The 16,347-nt window shown below is 38.3% G+C and overlaps 1 protein-coding gene and 1 long non-coding RNA gene across 2 annotated transcripts; one reads left to right on the forward strand and one right to left on the reverse strand.

The window, feature by feature from the left end:
* Positions 1-6,658: 6,658 nt before the first annotated feature.
* On the reverse strand, positions 6,659-8,867 carry LOC126782714 (uncharacterized). Its single transcript, XR_007670795.1, has 3 exons — positions 8,379-8,867; positions 7,625-7,709; positions 6,659-6,965 (listed from the first exon to the last, which is right to left on the reverse strand). It is a non-coding gene; the product is annotated as an uncharacterized LOC126782714 (long non-coding RNA).
* A 1,662-nt stretch (positions 8,868-10,529) lies between these two features.
* LOC126784030 (alanine--tRNA ligase, chloroplastic/mitochondrial-like) lies at positions 10,530-15,925 on the forward strand. The gene is given in 12 exon segments (XM_050509537.1): positions 10,530-10,676; positions 11,488-11,598; positions 11,699-11,877; positions 12,562-12,672; positions 12,808-12,877; positions 12,880-13,721; positions 13,964-14,237; positions 14,240-14,373; positions 14,989-15,146; positions 15,535-15,763; positions 15,765-15,827; positions 15,829-15,925. Coding segments are annotated over 12 exon segments (2,346 nt in total). The 5' UTR covers positions 10,530-10,549; the 3' UTR covers positions 15,877-15,925.
* The last annotated feature ends 422 nt before the right edge of the window (positions 15,926-16,347 follow it).

Here is a 16,347-nt window from a genome sequence, read left to right on the forward strand (position 1 = left end):
GCGACACACTCCGAGATTGGTTCTTCAAAGCTTGACATTCTGCCAAAAGGCATATAATGGTTCTTAGTGATTGTTCTGCCTTTATTACTAGGCCGGGGTCAGGTGAGTGTAGTCTGAGGTAACGAAGGGCATCTTGGACCTTAGCCAGGCGCGCCGGATCAGCTAGATCCTCAGTGGATACATCTGCAAGTTATGCTCGGGCCTGGATGAATTCTGGAGACTCTAGAGGTGTCAAGGTGATGACAGGACCCATCATATCATTTAGAAGATCTTCCAGAGATGGATTAGAGCGATTTTCTAATGGATCAGAGGCTCCAACAGTCAGAATGATTTTGAGAGTTGGAAGCGTTCGCGACGTCTGCAACCTGCAGATGGTAAAGAACGGTTAATAAGACAGCTAAGTGTGTACAGAAAGGAAGGAAAAAGAAACATATAAATCAAGAAGTGGTTAAGTGTTTTACCCCATCAGTTTGAGCGGAGAGAACGTTGTTTCCTGGAAGGGGGTTTGGTGCAGCATTATTGCTTGCTGAGTCCACGTTCGCGAGGGAATGTTCCACATTTTCACCGTCTCGGTGAGAGCTGCTCACATCTTCTTCATCTTCTACCTCACCCTCCAGAATTTGAGTTGAAGAAGGGTAGGAGAGTACAGCTGTTGGGTTGATTAAAGTAAGTGGCTCCAAGGTCCGAGGTCCTGCCACTATGTTGAGGGGAGTAGCTTGAATTGGTTCCCCATGCGTGATTGCAGCCTATTGAATAACAGTCGCGATTCCCCTGGAGGGTGACTGAGTTTCAGCGTGAGCCTATGTTAAGACCACTTAGTACATTGCTGATTCACAGATGAATAATATAAGATAAAGGAACTACATCCTAGCAAATAACAAAGTGTTGCTTGGGGGGTAACAATGTGTTTAACTACTTACAAAGACGTCTTCCCTCGCGGTTGCAGCAGCTTGAGTGTTGGATAGAGATGGTGAAGTTAGGTTCTCGCGAGCCTACAAATTAAATAAGAATCAATCAAAGTGGTTCATGAGTGGATAGTCAATTGGAACAAATAATGTGTTCTTCTTACCTCAATTGCTGTCTCTGGGTTGTTGTTCCCAGTTGCTGTCTCAGAGTTGACCTGGTCAAAGATGAATGTGGTTCTGCATCATTCGCGATTGGGGTAAAGGTGCTTGAGGTAGTTATTCTTCTCCTCTGAATCAACTAATGTTCACAAGAGTTGGTTAGTGGAGAAGGTTGTAGCAGTCTGTAGTATTATTAATCAAATATGGATGAAGACTTACAGGGTTGAAGTCTATAGCGTTAGGATCGTCCTCTTCATTGTCAGAATGAATTATTCTCCCTCGCTTACGGCCTTCGGAGGAGGAAGGACCGACTATGTCCTCAAAAACCTGCAACATGAACCAGTTAGTGGGTTTTAATCAGTGTTGGAATAGAACAGTGAGGGTTCTAAGAAAAGCTAGAGCTTTACCCTGGAGTGAGTAATTTTGGTGGCACTTGGGACTGCTGTCCGCAGCAAATCCTCATCATCAGGAACCTCAGGATCTTCCTGCAAGTATTTTCTGAGCCCAGCCTGGAAGATGCGTTGAAAGACGACTCGTGATCATTGTTCCCACTGGCCATTATTAATCCTTCTCCACCATTGGGGGTAAGATTTGTCAACACGGAAACAACGAAGGATACTCCCACTTGCTATCACATGGAATGGTGTTGGCTGCAGCTGAGATTGATTCTCAGGATTGGTGGAAGTGGTTGAAGCCATGGGGCGTCTCCACGATGAAAACAAATTCAGACTCTCGATGGGAGGGAATGGAACCATCTGAGCCATACCTAGTTGCCTAGAGTAGAGATGTGGGCATAGAGTTCCACACCATTGCAGGGGTGCCGGGGCAAGTCTGTCATTGAAACAACTTGTTGAAACAGATGCCGGCTTTCTCCATCGTAGCGTCTAAGGACTAAAAAGCCTCCACGGAGGGCATCAGGGTGAGTGCAGTCTAGGAATAGTCGTGCTGAGTCAAGAACAGAGGCGTCCAAGTTGTGGAAGTACTCAAAGCACTCTGCATAGCGAAGGGAGAAATTGGGCTTCAGACCAACAAATGCTTCTCCCAATACTCGATTCAGTTGGAAGTCCCTTGCACTTTCATTCCGAAATTTCACAAAGTAGACCTGAATCCAGAGGTCTAGCATCCACATGGGTCCTGAGAGCTTGTGATAATCGAGAGGTTCCATGGTGAGTGAATGCATCATTCGATAGAGTTCTGCCAGAACTACTTGTGCTAAGCCCATAATGTGGCCATTGTAGAGGAGGGTCGTGAGTTGTAGATGACTGGGCGTCATCTTCTTTGAGTTGGAGCAGAAAATAAACTTCGATAACCAGAATTCCAAGAAGGCAAGTCCAGCATTGGTGGTATGATTGCGATCAAAACTGCAGAGCCAGGAACTATATGATTGGTAAATGCCAGTTGCACGAGTGGCTGTGACAGGGCATTCAACAGAAAGATAATCATGGTCTATGTAGGGCTTGGTGCCAACTGGTAGACCTAAAATAGCATACATATCTAGCAGAGATATACCCATTTCACCAAATTAAAAATCAAAGGTATTACTTGCTGAATTCCAGAAGCAAGCAGCGGTCATGATGGCACATCTGTTACCTCCATCTTGAGTAAGCTTGAAGGAAAGATCGATACATTCTAAGATTCCTGCTGCTTCCCAAATGGGTCGATTGATCAAGCGGCGACCTTCATACCATGTTCACATAGTTGTGGAGACAATAGGACATGCTCCAACTGGGGACCCGTGATGACTTTACTGCTGCCATCTGTTAAAAGTGGCCGGGGAATTCCTAAAGGCAAGCGGAGGAACTCGCGAGTGGTGGTGGTAGTCATCGCTGATGTGTTCTGGGATTACGGCAAAAGAGGAGCCCAAGAACACGGTGTTGTCGTCATTCACTCCAATAGTGGTGTGATTGGTAGGTTCGTTGTTTGGGTAGCTGAGGAGAGGCCTTGCACCTTTTTGAGCATCATTGTGATTGGGTCTCGGTGCCATTGTTGCTGAAGATTCGAGATTTCGAAAGAGGGCTTTTCTGGGTTTTCCGATAATGGAAGCAAATGGATTGGATGAACTGGTAGAGTTCGAGATCGCAATTTATATAGAAACTGAAAGGGTTTCTGAGATTGGGACCGATTGGGTTCTGGGAAGAAATACTTATGCTCGTGGACCGTTTATTTGGGAAAAATCTATCGAAGAGCAAGATTACATTCCTTATTTGAATAGATTTCGGGGACTGATGCTGTATAGAATCTGAGTTGAATAAGGAAGGTGAATCCAAATCAACTAAGGGGTTCTCAAGACTTGATCCGCAAGAAAGAAGAATTTGTGTTCTCTATATAAAGGAGTCGAATGTGCAAAACTAAAGACACAACGTCAAACAAACTATCGCGCAACCGCATAGTCAAGTCTCCCCACGGAGCAAAAGTCCGATTAGCTTTGGCAACCAAGTCTCCCATCAGAGTGGAGCTACCCAGATGTACGCCTCGCGCTGCATGTAGCAACAAGTCTGATTAACTTCGGCAACTAGAGTCAAGTCCATCGAGTCGCTAGCCTAGCTTCTAGCAAACACAAGAGTCTGCACTAGTCAGCAATTCCCTACAGCAAGAGAGTCCCGCTATCAACGACACATTATAAGCTTTGCTTTTCCCCAAGCGGTCTAAAGTAAGATCGGCGATCTACTTGAGGTGGAGTGAAAGGTACCTAACAACTCTGGTTGTGTATAAGTCATTCGAACTTCAGCGGTTTACCACCAACTGTGGAACAATCGTTCGAGATGAAGACAGTACGTGAGCGCAATCATCATCAACAAGCAAGTGTTGTACCTAACTCAAAGGTACTGGCACGCCAAGCAACAACAGAGAACGAAGGTTAGAACCATCTAGAGTTCAAAATCCGGGCTTGCTGATTGTTCCCTGAGGAAATATTTTTCCCAGCTCGAACACCTCCATTAATGAGCTATATAGGGACGGACATGTATAAGAAAGGCCGATCTATATTCTAAGTTTTTTCTAAGAATTTAATTAATAGATGTTTAGATCTGGATCAGTGGTGATTGAGATTTGATCGAGAGTCTGGGGAAGAAAGGTTCGACATGTGATTAAACACTATCAATTATTATGATTTAATCTTTCATTTGTTGGGTTGGTGTCTTATTAGTTGCCTGCTAAATTATATATTTGTTCGGGAAGATATGAAGATGCATGACAATTGTGGAGATTTCAATAGTTGAGTTAGAGTCAGGCATAAGATGATATTTGCTTCATCCAGTTAAAATATCTTGAAGAATGAGTCTGCACCATTTAACAAAATTATGATGTTGAAAACTAGTACAAAAATATCCCGAATAGATTCTTCGATTGTAAAAATACAAAATCAATTCATTGTTTTCATTTTATGAAACTATTTTATAAATACTGTTTTGAAAATCACTACTGAACATACCCTGAGAGACCATGAATCTATGTGGGACTATGTCAGTGAGTGATTGGGGATTTCGGTTTGCATATATCAATCCCTTAACAATTCTCAATAAGTTTATTTTCTGAAAAATGTATCAGCAGACCAGTGAATGTAAAAATTCATAACTAATTGTAAGAAAACAATTTAGTACATTTCAACTTCGAAATAACCTTTAAAATGTCTATGTTCAACTCTATGTATTCCTCTATCCGTAGAGTACATTGAATGTACAAAAATGTCTACTATGACTATTATGAAGACACCAAATTGAGTTGTTAAAGGACTTTTGTAGTGTTTAGTAAAACTGCAACTGATGATATAATTTTTCTTAGAAATATGCAACAGACATGTAGCTTTCAAAAATCATAAATAATTCTATAAAAATCATTTTTAGGAGATTCTAACTTTGAAATAACCTTTAGGATGTCTTATATAACTATTATGAAGACACCAAATTGAGTTGTTAACGCACTTTTTTAGTTTTTAGTAAAAATGTAACTAATTTTTCTCAGAACATTTTATGCAGCAGACATGTAACTTTCGAAAATCATAACTAATTCTATAAAAATCGTTACCAGGAGATTATAATTTTGAAATAACCTTTAAGATGTCTATTATGACTATGATGAAGACACCAAATTGTGACAACCAACAGATTTATATAGTTTTCAGTAAAAATGTAGCTGAGTTCAAAATCTCATAAACACATCTTCAAATTTGCAGATTCCACTTGGGTCTAACTAATGGATCCCAATTCTTTTGTGATTGGTCAGGGGAACCACATGTTCCTTTTGTCTGTTGGGAGCTATAATTTGATCATTGGAGTTAATATAAGGTACACTAGCTAGCTGCGGTTAATATGCATTTATATCCTTATGATCATGGAATATATATAGGTCATAGTACTTATGCATTTTGCTAAACATATGCATGCATATTTTTTATCTTGTATTTGTGGACTATATATATTAAATTGATTTGAAAATGTCAGTTACTTTTAAAACACTGTGTTCTTATTATGGTCAATTTTCATTTGTCGAGTTAAAGAATAAGAAACAAAACAAAAGGTTATATATATACTAATGAAAACAAATGTCTATGTATAGTAGAGTATAATTATCATGGTTGATCAACAACAAGATCGGAAAAAAAAAGGAATTATGAGCAGTGGACCAAGGAAGAGAGTTATGTCTTATTAACACATGGTTGATGCTACCAATAGGGGATGGATGCGTATGCAGCCTTTTAATATACTTTTCTAATTCTCTTTGTAATTTTCACTATGTAATATTTAGTTGGCTTTATACTTTTGTTATTTTGTAAAAGACATAAATTATTATTTTGTTATGTTCGTTAAAAAAGAAAACTAAATTCTTAATTCTCCATGTTCTCTATTTTATTATTTTATATTATTATTTAAACCATACATGCACTTGTGAAATCCAAGCAAATCAAGACAAATTTGGTAAAAAAAATTACTTATCGCTTGTGGCAAAAAAAACCCTAGCAACTAGCAACGCTATTTCAGAAATATGTCTGTCCGGCGGCGCGTCGTCCTGTCATCGTTGTCGAACATGCCTTTAGGGGCATCGGGCCCAAAAATAAGAGGTCAAGTCGACAACAAGGAGGTAGGGGGAGGCTATCGTTGTAACCCTCGCTTGGAGGTTCTAATGTCGAACGATAGCGATAGTTGGAGAGTTTGCCGATAAGTTCGGGTTCGTCTTTTGCTAGAATGGAGTGCGTATGTCCTTACAGTGGATTCTGGTTGGGGTTGGAGGTTCGAAGGTCTCCTGGCAGTGACCAACAAGCAAGGACGTTGCCGGGATCTACTGATTTTCGATCGGATCTTGGTCTCATTGAAAAGGGGAGGTGTGACTCTATTATGGAGAGGAGCAGCTCGTCTTGCTGGTGTAAGGGGAACCGTGGAAATAAGATGGGGAGGTTGATGACTTTTTGGCATCAAGATGGTGTCCGAACGACGATGGAGGCGCCAGCAAGGCTACGTAGTGGCGTCTTCTCCTCTTTTTTTGGCTTGGGCTTGTTGATATCCGGGTCTGGGCTTTTGCTCTAGGCCCACTTTATTTTCAGTATTGTTTTCTATTTTATGTATTTCTTGCGTAAACATAAATAACAAATGGAATTAAGATTTGAAGCAAAGAGGTTGAAATACTGTTTTATTATAAAATAATGGAAGGTAGCAAATACTTCAGAAATGATCAACAACAATGTGAATAAAAGATGTCATCACAATAAGTATGGGCCAACGGGAAAGAAATGCAAGTCTGAATGTAAATAAACAGAGTACATGACAATGCGTTTATTGAAGTAGGAACGGAGATCGAGAAATAAGGAAATCACACCGGAAGCTGGCTCCTCGTTATCAGAAGTGAACCACGAGCGATGCAATGCCACTAGCACTGAGTTCAAGTCCTTACACCCCGGCTGCCAGGTACCTGAAAAGTAGGGGTAAGCACTCATCCTCGCTAACCCGATTCGGGTGAGACGACACAACCGTAGTTAGGTTTAAAAAAATTATATATATATATATATATACATCTATAAATATAAGAGTATATGTATAGACCGTTAACGTAAAAATACATAACGAAAGTCAAACCAATACAATGACATGTCTCCTGACAAATAGGGCAAGTCAGAAAAATCATGCATATGTGAAATATGTGACTCAGCTCGAAATATCAAATGCATCAATGAGGTATATTCAACCCGAACGGCTCTAAGGTTCGCCTTCGGGCGAACCAAGAGCTATAATGTACTAACATCATAAACTACAATGTCAAACATCATGACATGGTTATCACCGTAGTAATAAGCCATACGGCGCCGGACATCAGAACAACGGCAATTACCGTGGATAAATCATGGTGCCAGACATCAGTACACGGATTCACCATATAACAATAAAACATGCGGTGCCAAACATCAGTACACGGAATCACTGACTTATAATCATGCATAAAATAGAAGGTCAGTCTCAAGACATAACGACCAAAGTAAAATGCAAATGTAAGCATGCAGGCGATAAAGACATATAGCACATATATTATATACATAGAAAACCACTAACCCGGAAGGTACCGGCTCACTCTACCTGAGATAACAGTGCCGAAGTCCGCGCCCCAAGTCACACTTCTCGTGCTCCACATAGAATCACGTTCCTTAAGTCCATCTCATAACTAGGGAAGTAGCGAAAAGAAGGTGGTAAGGTTTAAAGTCCTTCGGTCAATTTAATAGTCATTAACTGGTTGAGTAAGTTGGCTACTCAAGTCGAGGTCTAGAAAAAGTAAGTTGTTTATTTAAATAGGAGTGTGAGTTTCCGATTAACGTATATTCACATTTTAATTTTAAATTAAAATGCAAATAATACTAAATCGTTAAGACTTATTTTATTCTTCCGACAAAATAAATTCTTACGTTTACGACTCCTCGATTTCCGATCTGAACGGAAATCGAGTTTAACGTTTTATCCGAATTCTAACATGGTTAAACGTTGGTGAAAACTAATTATTTTTCCTATTTATTAAAACCAATAATTTTAACAAAATTACCTAAGGGTGAAAAGTTAAATTGCCTAGGGTAATTAGATTAATTACTCAAACAAGCAAATTAACAGTAAAATAGAATTTTTTGAATATTTATTGTCCAGCTAAAACAATAATAGTAAAAAGGGTACTTTCACAGTGATAAAAACCAAAACAATTAACCCTTTCTCCTCCGGCGGGTTTTCCGGCGATTCTCTCCATCCAAACTCAACCAAAATCGACATGCAATTATACTACGAGCATCAAAACAAGATTTCCAACACAACCACATCAAAAACAAAGAGATTCAAGCTCGATTGATACCTCAACCAAGATCTGAAGACGATCCCATCGCCTCCGAGCTCCAACACATTCGATCCAAGCTGTTGCGACCTCCTTTTCACCTCCCAAGCCTTTCTGTTGCTGCTTATGCTTCACCACAACCCAGAATTCACAGTGCGCCTCTGAGAACGATGAACACAGTCTCCGGGGTTTGAAGAACACGTCGAAGACAATATCCAGATACAAGTGAGTCTAAATACCTAATCATAGTTAAAAGCTAGCCAATCGATTAGGAATTGAGGAATAGGGAAGGATTTTACAAAGAGGAGCTCATCCTCATCGTCGGAGCTCGAGGAAATGGCGTCGAACAGTCGACTGCTTCAAGGCTCGGGTTCGCCGGCGTCTAGCTACATGGCGCTTATGTAGATACTGTAGGAGAGAGTAGAAGGATCACATCGGCGGTAGTCTCGAGGCGAGGCGTCGTCAGAGAAGATGGCGACAGTGGGTTTCTCTGTTTGAACAGAGAGAGGAGAGAAAGACACGTGAGGCAGATGGAAGGATGGGTGAACAATGTACACTAATGGGTATGGGCTGCTAGGGTTTGGCCTCCCTTTATAAAGAAATCAATGGTGGAGATTAAATGAGGTAAATCAACGGCTAAAATCCTAAAATGCAAGAAGGTAATTTTTTGAAATACGTTTTAAGTTCGTGACAACGCATAGTTTAATACAAAAATAATAAACTAAGTTTTTGACATCTCGGAAAAATGTCGATGAACATGTTAGTTATGCCGGAAAAATAAAGAAACTTTTCAAGGGCTCACAAATTAGGATATGTATTTGCTGCTTCATCGTTGATAGAGTTACGTATCTAGTGATCTCTCCACCATGTCACTGCTGGTCAAAAGCAAATAGAGTTGTCATTGAAGTAGTACTCTTTGCTGATTAGTGTTTTGTTATGTACTTGTTTGTAGGGATCTTTGATATTATGTCAAGTCTTTGTAATTAGGGGTTTAGGCTTCACGTCCTCTCTTGTATTCGACGGTTTCATTAATGAATGTTTGAGGGCAGCCACACTAGCCCTTACATTAAAAAATAAAGACAAATCTGATAAATACAATACATTAAAATCTCACTGAATCTGTGTGAAGTTTAAATAATCTGTAAATAGGTAAAATTCTTAAAATACACCCAAAATTTGGCTGCAATTGTCAATTTACACCTTGTACTTACAGTTGTGTCAATATACCTCCATAACATATTAAAAATTGCCAATTTGCACACCCTCCGTTTAGTTTAACTGTTTTCATCTAATTTTGTGTCACATGTCATGCCCATGAGAGATAAGGTTGTCATTTTATATTTAATATTCTTTAAAAGGAGAATTATTTTTTTAATCAAATTATTTATTTACATATTTTTTCTACATATTCAACCATACTTCAAATTATATATTATACATATCCACCCATTTTCAAATATAGTGTATATTTACTTCCATAATCTCATTGTTTCATTTTTCTTTAATTCACAATAACTCATTCGTTGGTTATTAGGAGCATCTTGAAAACGTCCAAGTAACTTGAATAAAAAGAAAAGAATTGACTTAGACAAATCTTATGTATACATATAATTATATATGCACACATTTATTTTGAATTTTTTTATTTTATTATGTATTTATTTATATTTTTTTAATATATTTTAATATACAATATCACGTAAATTAATAAATTTATAAATCAATAACATATTTCAAAAAATAAAAATATAATTTTATTCATTTATTTTATTATTAAAAATTAATAAATATATAATGACAAGAAAAATATGACTTAAAATTAGATGAGAAATATTAAATTTAACGGAGGGGTGCAAATTAGCAATTTTTACCAAGTTTAGGAGGTAAATTGACTCAATTGCAAATTCATGGTACAAATTGACAATTATAGTTAAATTCAGAATACAAATTAACATTTTTTCCCATTAAATATGATAAATCAATAATAATTTAAAATCAGAGTTGAACAAAGCGAAGTCATATTCGGATTCGGGTTGGTTAGATTTGTTCAAATCCAAACCGGGCAGGCCGGCACTACCTAAAATGTGAAGAACCTCTTAATACGTGGACCTGTATAATGAGCGTATCCACTATATAATCTCCCATTTGAAATTCCACTTCCCTTCTTTCAATTACAGAGAGACACCACAGCCATGGCGAGCCTGAAGCTCCCACATCCTTTACGCAATGCCTGCCATGTCCTTCCACTTCCAGCTTCGAGCTTATTGCCCAACTCAACATTCCCCTTCTACAGAGGCCGCAGAGTTTCCGTTTCCACCGGTACTTTCTTCTCCGACTTCATTTCATTGTTTTAGTTTTTGAGTGCAATTACTCGACTTTGCGCTAATTTGGTTACTTGAATAAAACCTATTTCCTTGTTTATATTCTGGGTTCTGCTGCTTTAAGCTTTTTTTTTTATATGTTTTCATTGTTCTTTTATATTCTGGGTCCAAGAATCCAAGATTGGTGCTTGATATTGATGCATATTGCGAATTGCACACACGCTTGTTTTGCTGAAATTTTAATTTAGCTGAAGAATTCTTAGTGTTGTTCAAAACCCCATATTGTTCTTAGAAAATGAAGTTCTTCTTTGGACTCACCACATCGTTTTGAGATGGTAATTAAATTTGTATATTTTACCATTGAATAACATAAAACCCAAGTTAACCGTTTGCTTGAATTTATTTTGCTCCGCTCTAGTGTCGATATAAATGTTAGTGGTGATATTTGATGTCCTGAGTCCTGACAGAAGAAATTTCAGGGTTATTGACTGGCAAAAGAGTAGATTGAGTTCCAAAGCTTTAGTTTAGTGTTTGGGTTTTAGTTCTTATTAGTATCTTACGACATGCACATTGGAGTGTTCATGTAGGCATGTATGGTGTGTATAAAGGAAACAAATATATTACATCGATAATGAGAGTTTCACATATGTTGTTTACTTGCTGCATCAACAACCTCCTGTTAAGTTTCACTAGCTTTATTTGATGGAAGAGGCCAACTTGGTTCAGAAGACTTTTTAGTGCTTTCCTGGTATGTTCTTCCTGTGGATGCACTAGTTTCTGATCTGTTATCTTTTGTGGCGCTTTTTCAGGCTTTATCACATCATCAACCGTAGCCCTCTTTTCTCCCAATATCTTTCCCTCCAGGCACTGCAGTGTAAAACAAGCTCGGAGCACACAATTTAGCACTAGAAGTACATCAGGTTTCTGTGGCTAATTGTATGAGTTTTGGTTTAAGACCTTATCCATTCTCTTTCATTTTTTTTTCTTATGGGACATTTTTCTTACCTAGTTGTTTCTCAGATGCTGTACAGTCTGAAACGGATAATCTGGTGGAGGATAAGGCTAAGGATCTGTCCCCAAGTGGGGATTCTATACGCCGTCGATTTATTGATTTTTATGCTAAACGTGGTCATAAGGTTCTTCCAAGTGCCTCTCTTGTGCCAGATGATCCCACAGTTCTACTCACCAATTGCATGAATGCTTCAATATAAGCGTATGTTCCTTGGTCAGCTATGTAGCACCGACACTTTAAAGGCTGAAGTGTCGGAGTGTCCGACACTGCCCGACACGCCGACACGGCCCGACACGGTGTCCGACATGCCACATCAGCATTTTGAATTTTTTTTTCTTAAAAAAAAACCCAAGCCCTAAGCCTTAACACTCAGTTCCCACCTTGCAACTTTCCTTCTGTTTTGCTTCAAAGCATAGGACGACGCAAAAAAAACATTATCTGTGATTTTGTGGTGGGAATTGAAGTGGGTCTCTTTGGAATTTAAGAACCCAAAAAAGATTTGACTGCTAAGAATCTGCTAGATGTGAAGAAGAAGAACATTAATATATATATATATATTAATATATTAAATATATATATTAATATATATCTAAATAGTAGCAGAAGAACATTAATATATATTAAATTATATATAAATTGCCGTGTCGCGGTGTCGCACTGTGTCGGTGTCGGTGCTACATAGGCTCGAATCCTTCAGAATGTATCGGCTTATCTTCCAGTGTTACAACATAATGGACACAAAGTTCTTCATAACATAATAATTTCACAATCAAACAAACTAATCTTATGTTCACCATATAATATATTCATTAGAATGCCAATATATCAAATTGTTCAGGACTTTTCATCGAGTCTTTTTTTTTTTTTGCAGGTTCCAAACAACTATGAAACTGACCTGATTTATCCAATTATAGAGAAGACCTCAGAATTGGCAAATGTATCATATAGCTTAGCTGATGATAATTCAAAATTGAACCTCAAAGTAAGCCCTCTTTTCAAAAAAGCTGCAAGTTCTGTTGATTTATTTTCAACAATCAAACCACTCCTCAGAACAGAACAAATTAATCAATTTTAACAGAGCTATATTTACCTTAATCATTATTTTTTTTCTTTTCAGATCATAGGAGATCATACACGTGCAATTGTCTATCTCATTTCAGATGGTGTTGTTCGTTCAAATATTGGAAGAGGTATGTGGTTTGACGGCTAATCAGAAGGGCTGTTCGTATTGGTAGGATGCTTGGTATTAAGGGGGATGGTCAGGGAAACCTTGAAGGAGCATTTTTACCTATCATTGCAGAAAAAGTAATAGAGTTGAGCACCCATATAAATCCGGATGTAAGAGGTAGAGCAGCCCGTATTTTTGTAGAGTTAAAAAGGGAAGAACTAAAATTTGTACAGACATTGGAGAGAGGTGAAAAGCTACTTGACCAAATGCTAGTTGAGGCATTATTAACTGCCAAAGAAAGTGGAACCATACCATGCTTGTCTGGCAAAGATGCGTTTCTTTTGTATGATACATATGGGTTTCCTGTCGAAATAACGACAGAAGTGGCTGAAGAACGTGGTGTAGGTATAGATATGCATGGTTTTGATGTTGAAATGGAAAATCAAAGGCGGCAATCTCAGGCTGCACATAGTGCTGTTAAACTTGCCATGGGAAATAGTGCAGATGTTACAAAGAATATTCCAGACACTGAGTTTCTCGGGTATGAAAGCCTTTCTGCAAGAGCAGTAGTGGAAAGTATTTTAGTGGATGGGAATCCAGTCGTACAGGTTTCAAAAGGAAATGATGTAGATGTATTGTTAAACTGAACTCCATTCTTTGTAGAATCTGGTGGTCAGATTGGAGATAATGGATGTTTATATATTCCAGGTGAAAACCAACTTGATGTTGTTATGGAAATAATAGACGTACAAAAATCATTGGGTAATATATTTGTACACAAGGGTACAATCAGAGAGGGAGTTCTAGAGGTTGGCAGAGAAGTTGAAGCGGCAGTAGATGCAAGACTCAGGCAACGAGCTAAGGTACAGCATCAAATGCAGTGTTAGCTCGTGCGTCTCCTTCTAGATAATGAAGTTACTAGAAGTATCAAAATAATAGGTGCTATGAACACATCCTGATATTTTATTTATGCATAGATAACTGGCTCAATTGCAAACCAGAAAAGTCAATGTAAATGGAATCATTTAGTTGTCTTTGCTTGGAATTTGAATAAACATCTTTGGAAATTCTGTTTGCAAACTGAACCCTATTTGGTATTCTGCAGGTGCATCATACTTCTACTCATTTGCTGCAATCTGCACTAAAGAAAGTTATAGGTCAGGATACTTCACAAGCTGGTTCACTGGTGGCTTTTGACCGTCTAAGATTTGATTTCAATTTCCACCGGCCAATCACTGGCAGTGAGCTTGAAGAGATTGAAAAATTGGTTAATAGATGGATTGGGGATGCAACATCGCTTCAAACTAAAGCGATGCCTCTTGCTGATGCAAAAGAGGCAGGGGCTATAGCAATGTTTGGTGAAAAATATGGCGAAGAGGTATAATGTTCAAAATAATTTCAGAGCAGGGTATCGCATTTGGAGTCAGGCGAATAGAAGCTGTGGCTGGTGAAGCGTTTATTGAATATGTCAATTCCAGAGATTATTATATGAAACAGCTGTGTTCCACCCTCAAAGTTTGTTTTCTTCATCCTGCCTACGCTTTCTTGATTTTCATAGTTATATAAGTAGAATTTCTTGCTGAGATCTGCATTTTTTACATGATTGTTCCTACCTTAATAATGTGATTCCTATAACCATATGCTTCTTTGAGCTTCTGCTTCTTAAATACTTATAATAATAAAATTTTGATCTGGAAGTCCCTATTTTCATATTAGGCTAATTAAGTATTTTGGTGCTGCAAGTGCTCAAGTGGTCATATTAGTATCTGATTGTTCCATCATAGGCTTAAACTATTATAAAATTCTGCAATTCTTCATTTAATCATACTTTTAATGCATCACCTCATAAATCAGAAAATTCAATGTCTTTAACAATTATGACAGTTCCACCTTCTGTCTCAAACTCTCAACTCAGTGTGGCACTTTTTACTCCATTAAGATTGATAATATAATCTTTCTCCTTCCATTTATCAACTTGTTTGTTTATTTCATCCAGTGTGGATTTTGGCATTGTTTTCTTTATTTCTTCTTTTTCGTTCTCTTATCCTTTTTAACCTTTGAAGGCTTCTATTCGTAATACTTCACCTGTGAGTGGAACTAAAGGTTTTTACTGTACTGTTGCTTTTGAAGGTGAAAGCTGAAGAAGTAACAAACAGAGTAGACAATCTATTAGAGGAGCTACGAATGACAAGGAATGAAGTTTCTAGTTTGCGTGCAAAGGCTGCTGTTTATAAAGCATCACACTTGGCTGCCAAGGCAGTTTCTGTGGGAACTTCAAACAATATCAGGTACTATCTACCTCATCTTGGCCGGTATAAGAGTCTACGTCATCATCATTTCTCACCAAAACTCTAACCATCACTCAAATGGAGGGGCAATTAGTCCTCTTCTTTGGTGCTTTTTTATGTGTCTGAAGCTCCTAACTCCTAATGATATTCATTATGAATATGCCAGTTACATGCACATCAATGGTTCAAAATCTTTTAATCTTGGTGGAGAATTATTTGATATCTATAGTAACCCATGTCGAGGACTTCATCTCCACTCATTGCATGAGGTCAAAAGAGGAAAAGAAAAACAGTGGACAGTCATTTTTATTTTACCTATGTATTTACAAAAGGCAATTCCTACTATTTCGGTGATTGTCGTTGTTGATTTTTCCTGTTTTAATCGCAGGGTACTAGTTGAATCTATGGATGACATCGATGCTGATTCACTAAAAAAGGCAGCTGAATCTCTGATAGATACGCTACAAGATCCGGCCGCTGTAATATTGGGCTCTTGTCCAGGTGATGAGAAGGTAAGCTTGGTTGCAGCATTCACTCCAGGGGTTGTGAAGTTGGGACTACGGGCAGGGAAGTTTATAGGGCCTATAGCTAAGCTGTGTGGTGGGGGGGGGGGGGGGGGAGAGACCCAATTTCGCTCAGGCAGGTGGGAGGAAGCCTGAGAATTTGTCTGATGCACTTGAAAAAGGCTCGATCAGAAATCTTCTTACTTCTCTCTGAAAAGGCAAGTTAAAGTCTTTCAAGCCAGCCGTGTACATGTGAAGGGTTTCTCATGTTCATTTGTGCAATATTGTAGATTTGTAGCCAGTAAATATAACTGAGATAGGGCATAGGGTGGCTCAATATTTTGTTCAACAGTATTTAACTATTCTTTTCTATTTTGCCATTTTAGATACAGATAGTTGTACAAAACTACAATACAGCTCTATGGGTGTCGATTGCATCATTATTTTGTTAGTTCAGAACGATTTGGACATTGTGACAATATTTATCGATATTTTGTTCCAGCTACTGAGCAGCATCCTTCTCTGCCGGCAATGTCACCACCGTTTATGGATGTATGGATTTGTTTATTACAAGGAAAGAGAAAATGCTATGTTAAGAAAATATTGACTAACCCGATTTCTTGGAAATCAAGTCTCTTGTTTTCTTGTTGCACAGGGAATCACTATGCCTTTCTGTTTCTGATGTGCAACCATTATAT

This window comes from Argentina anserina, chromosome 2 (genome assembly GCF_933775445.1).
Source record: "Argentina anserina chromosome 2, drPotAnse1.1, whole genome shotgun sequence".
Taxonomy (NCBI): domain Eukaryota; kingdom Viridiplantae; phylum Streptophyta; class Magnoliopsida; order Rosales; family Rosaceae; genus Argentina; species Argentina anserina.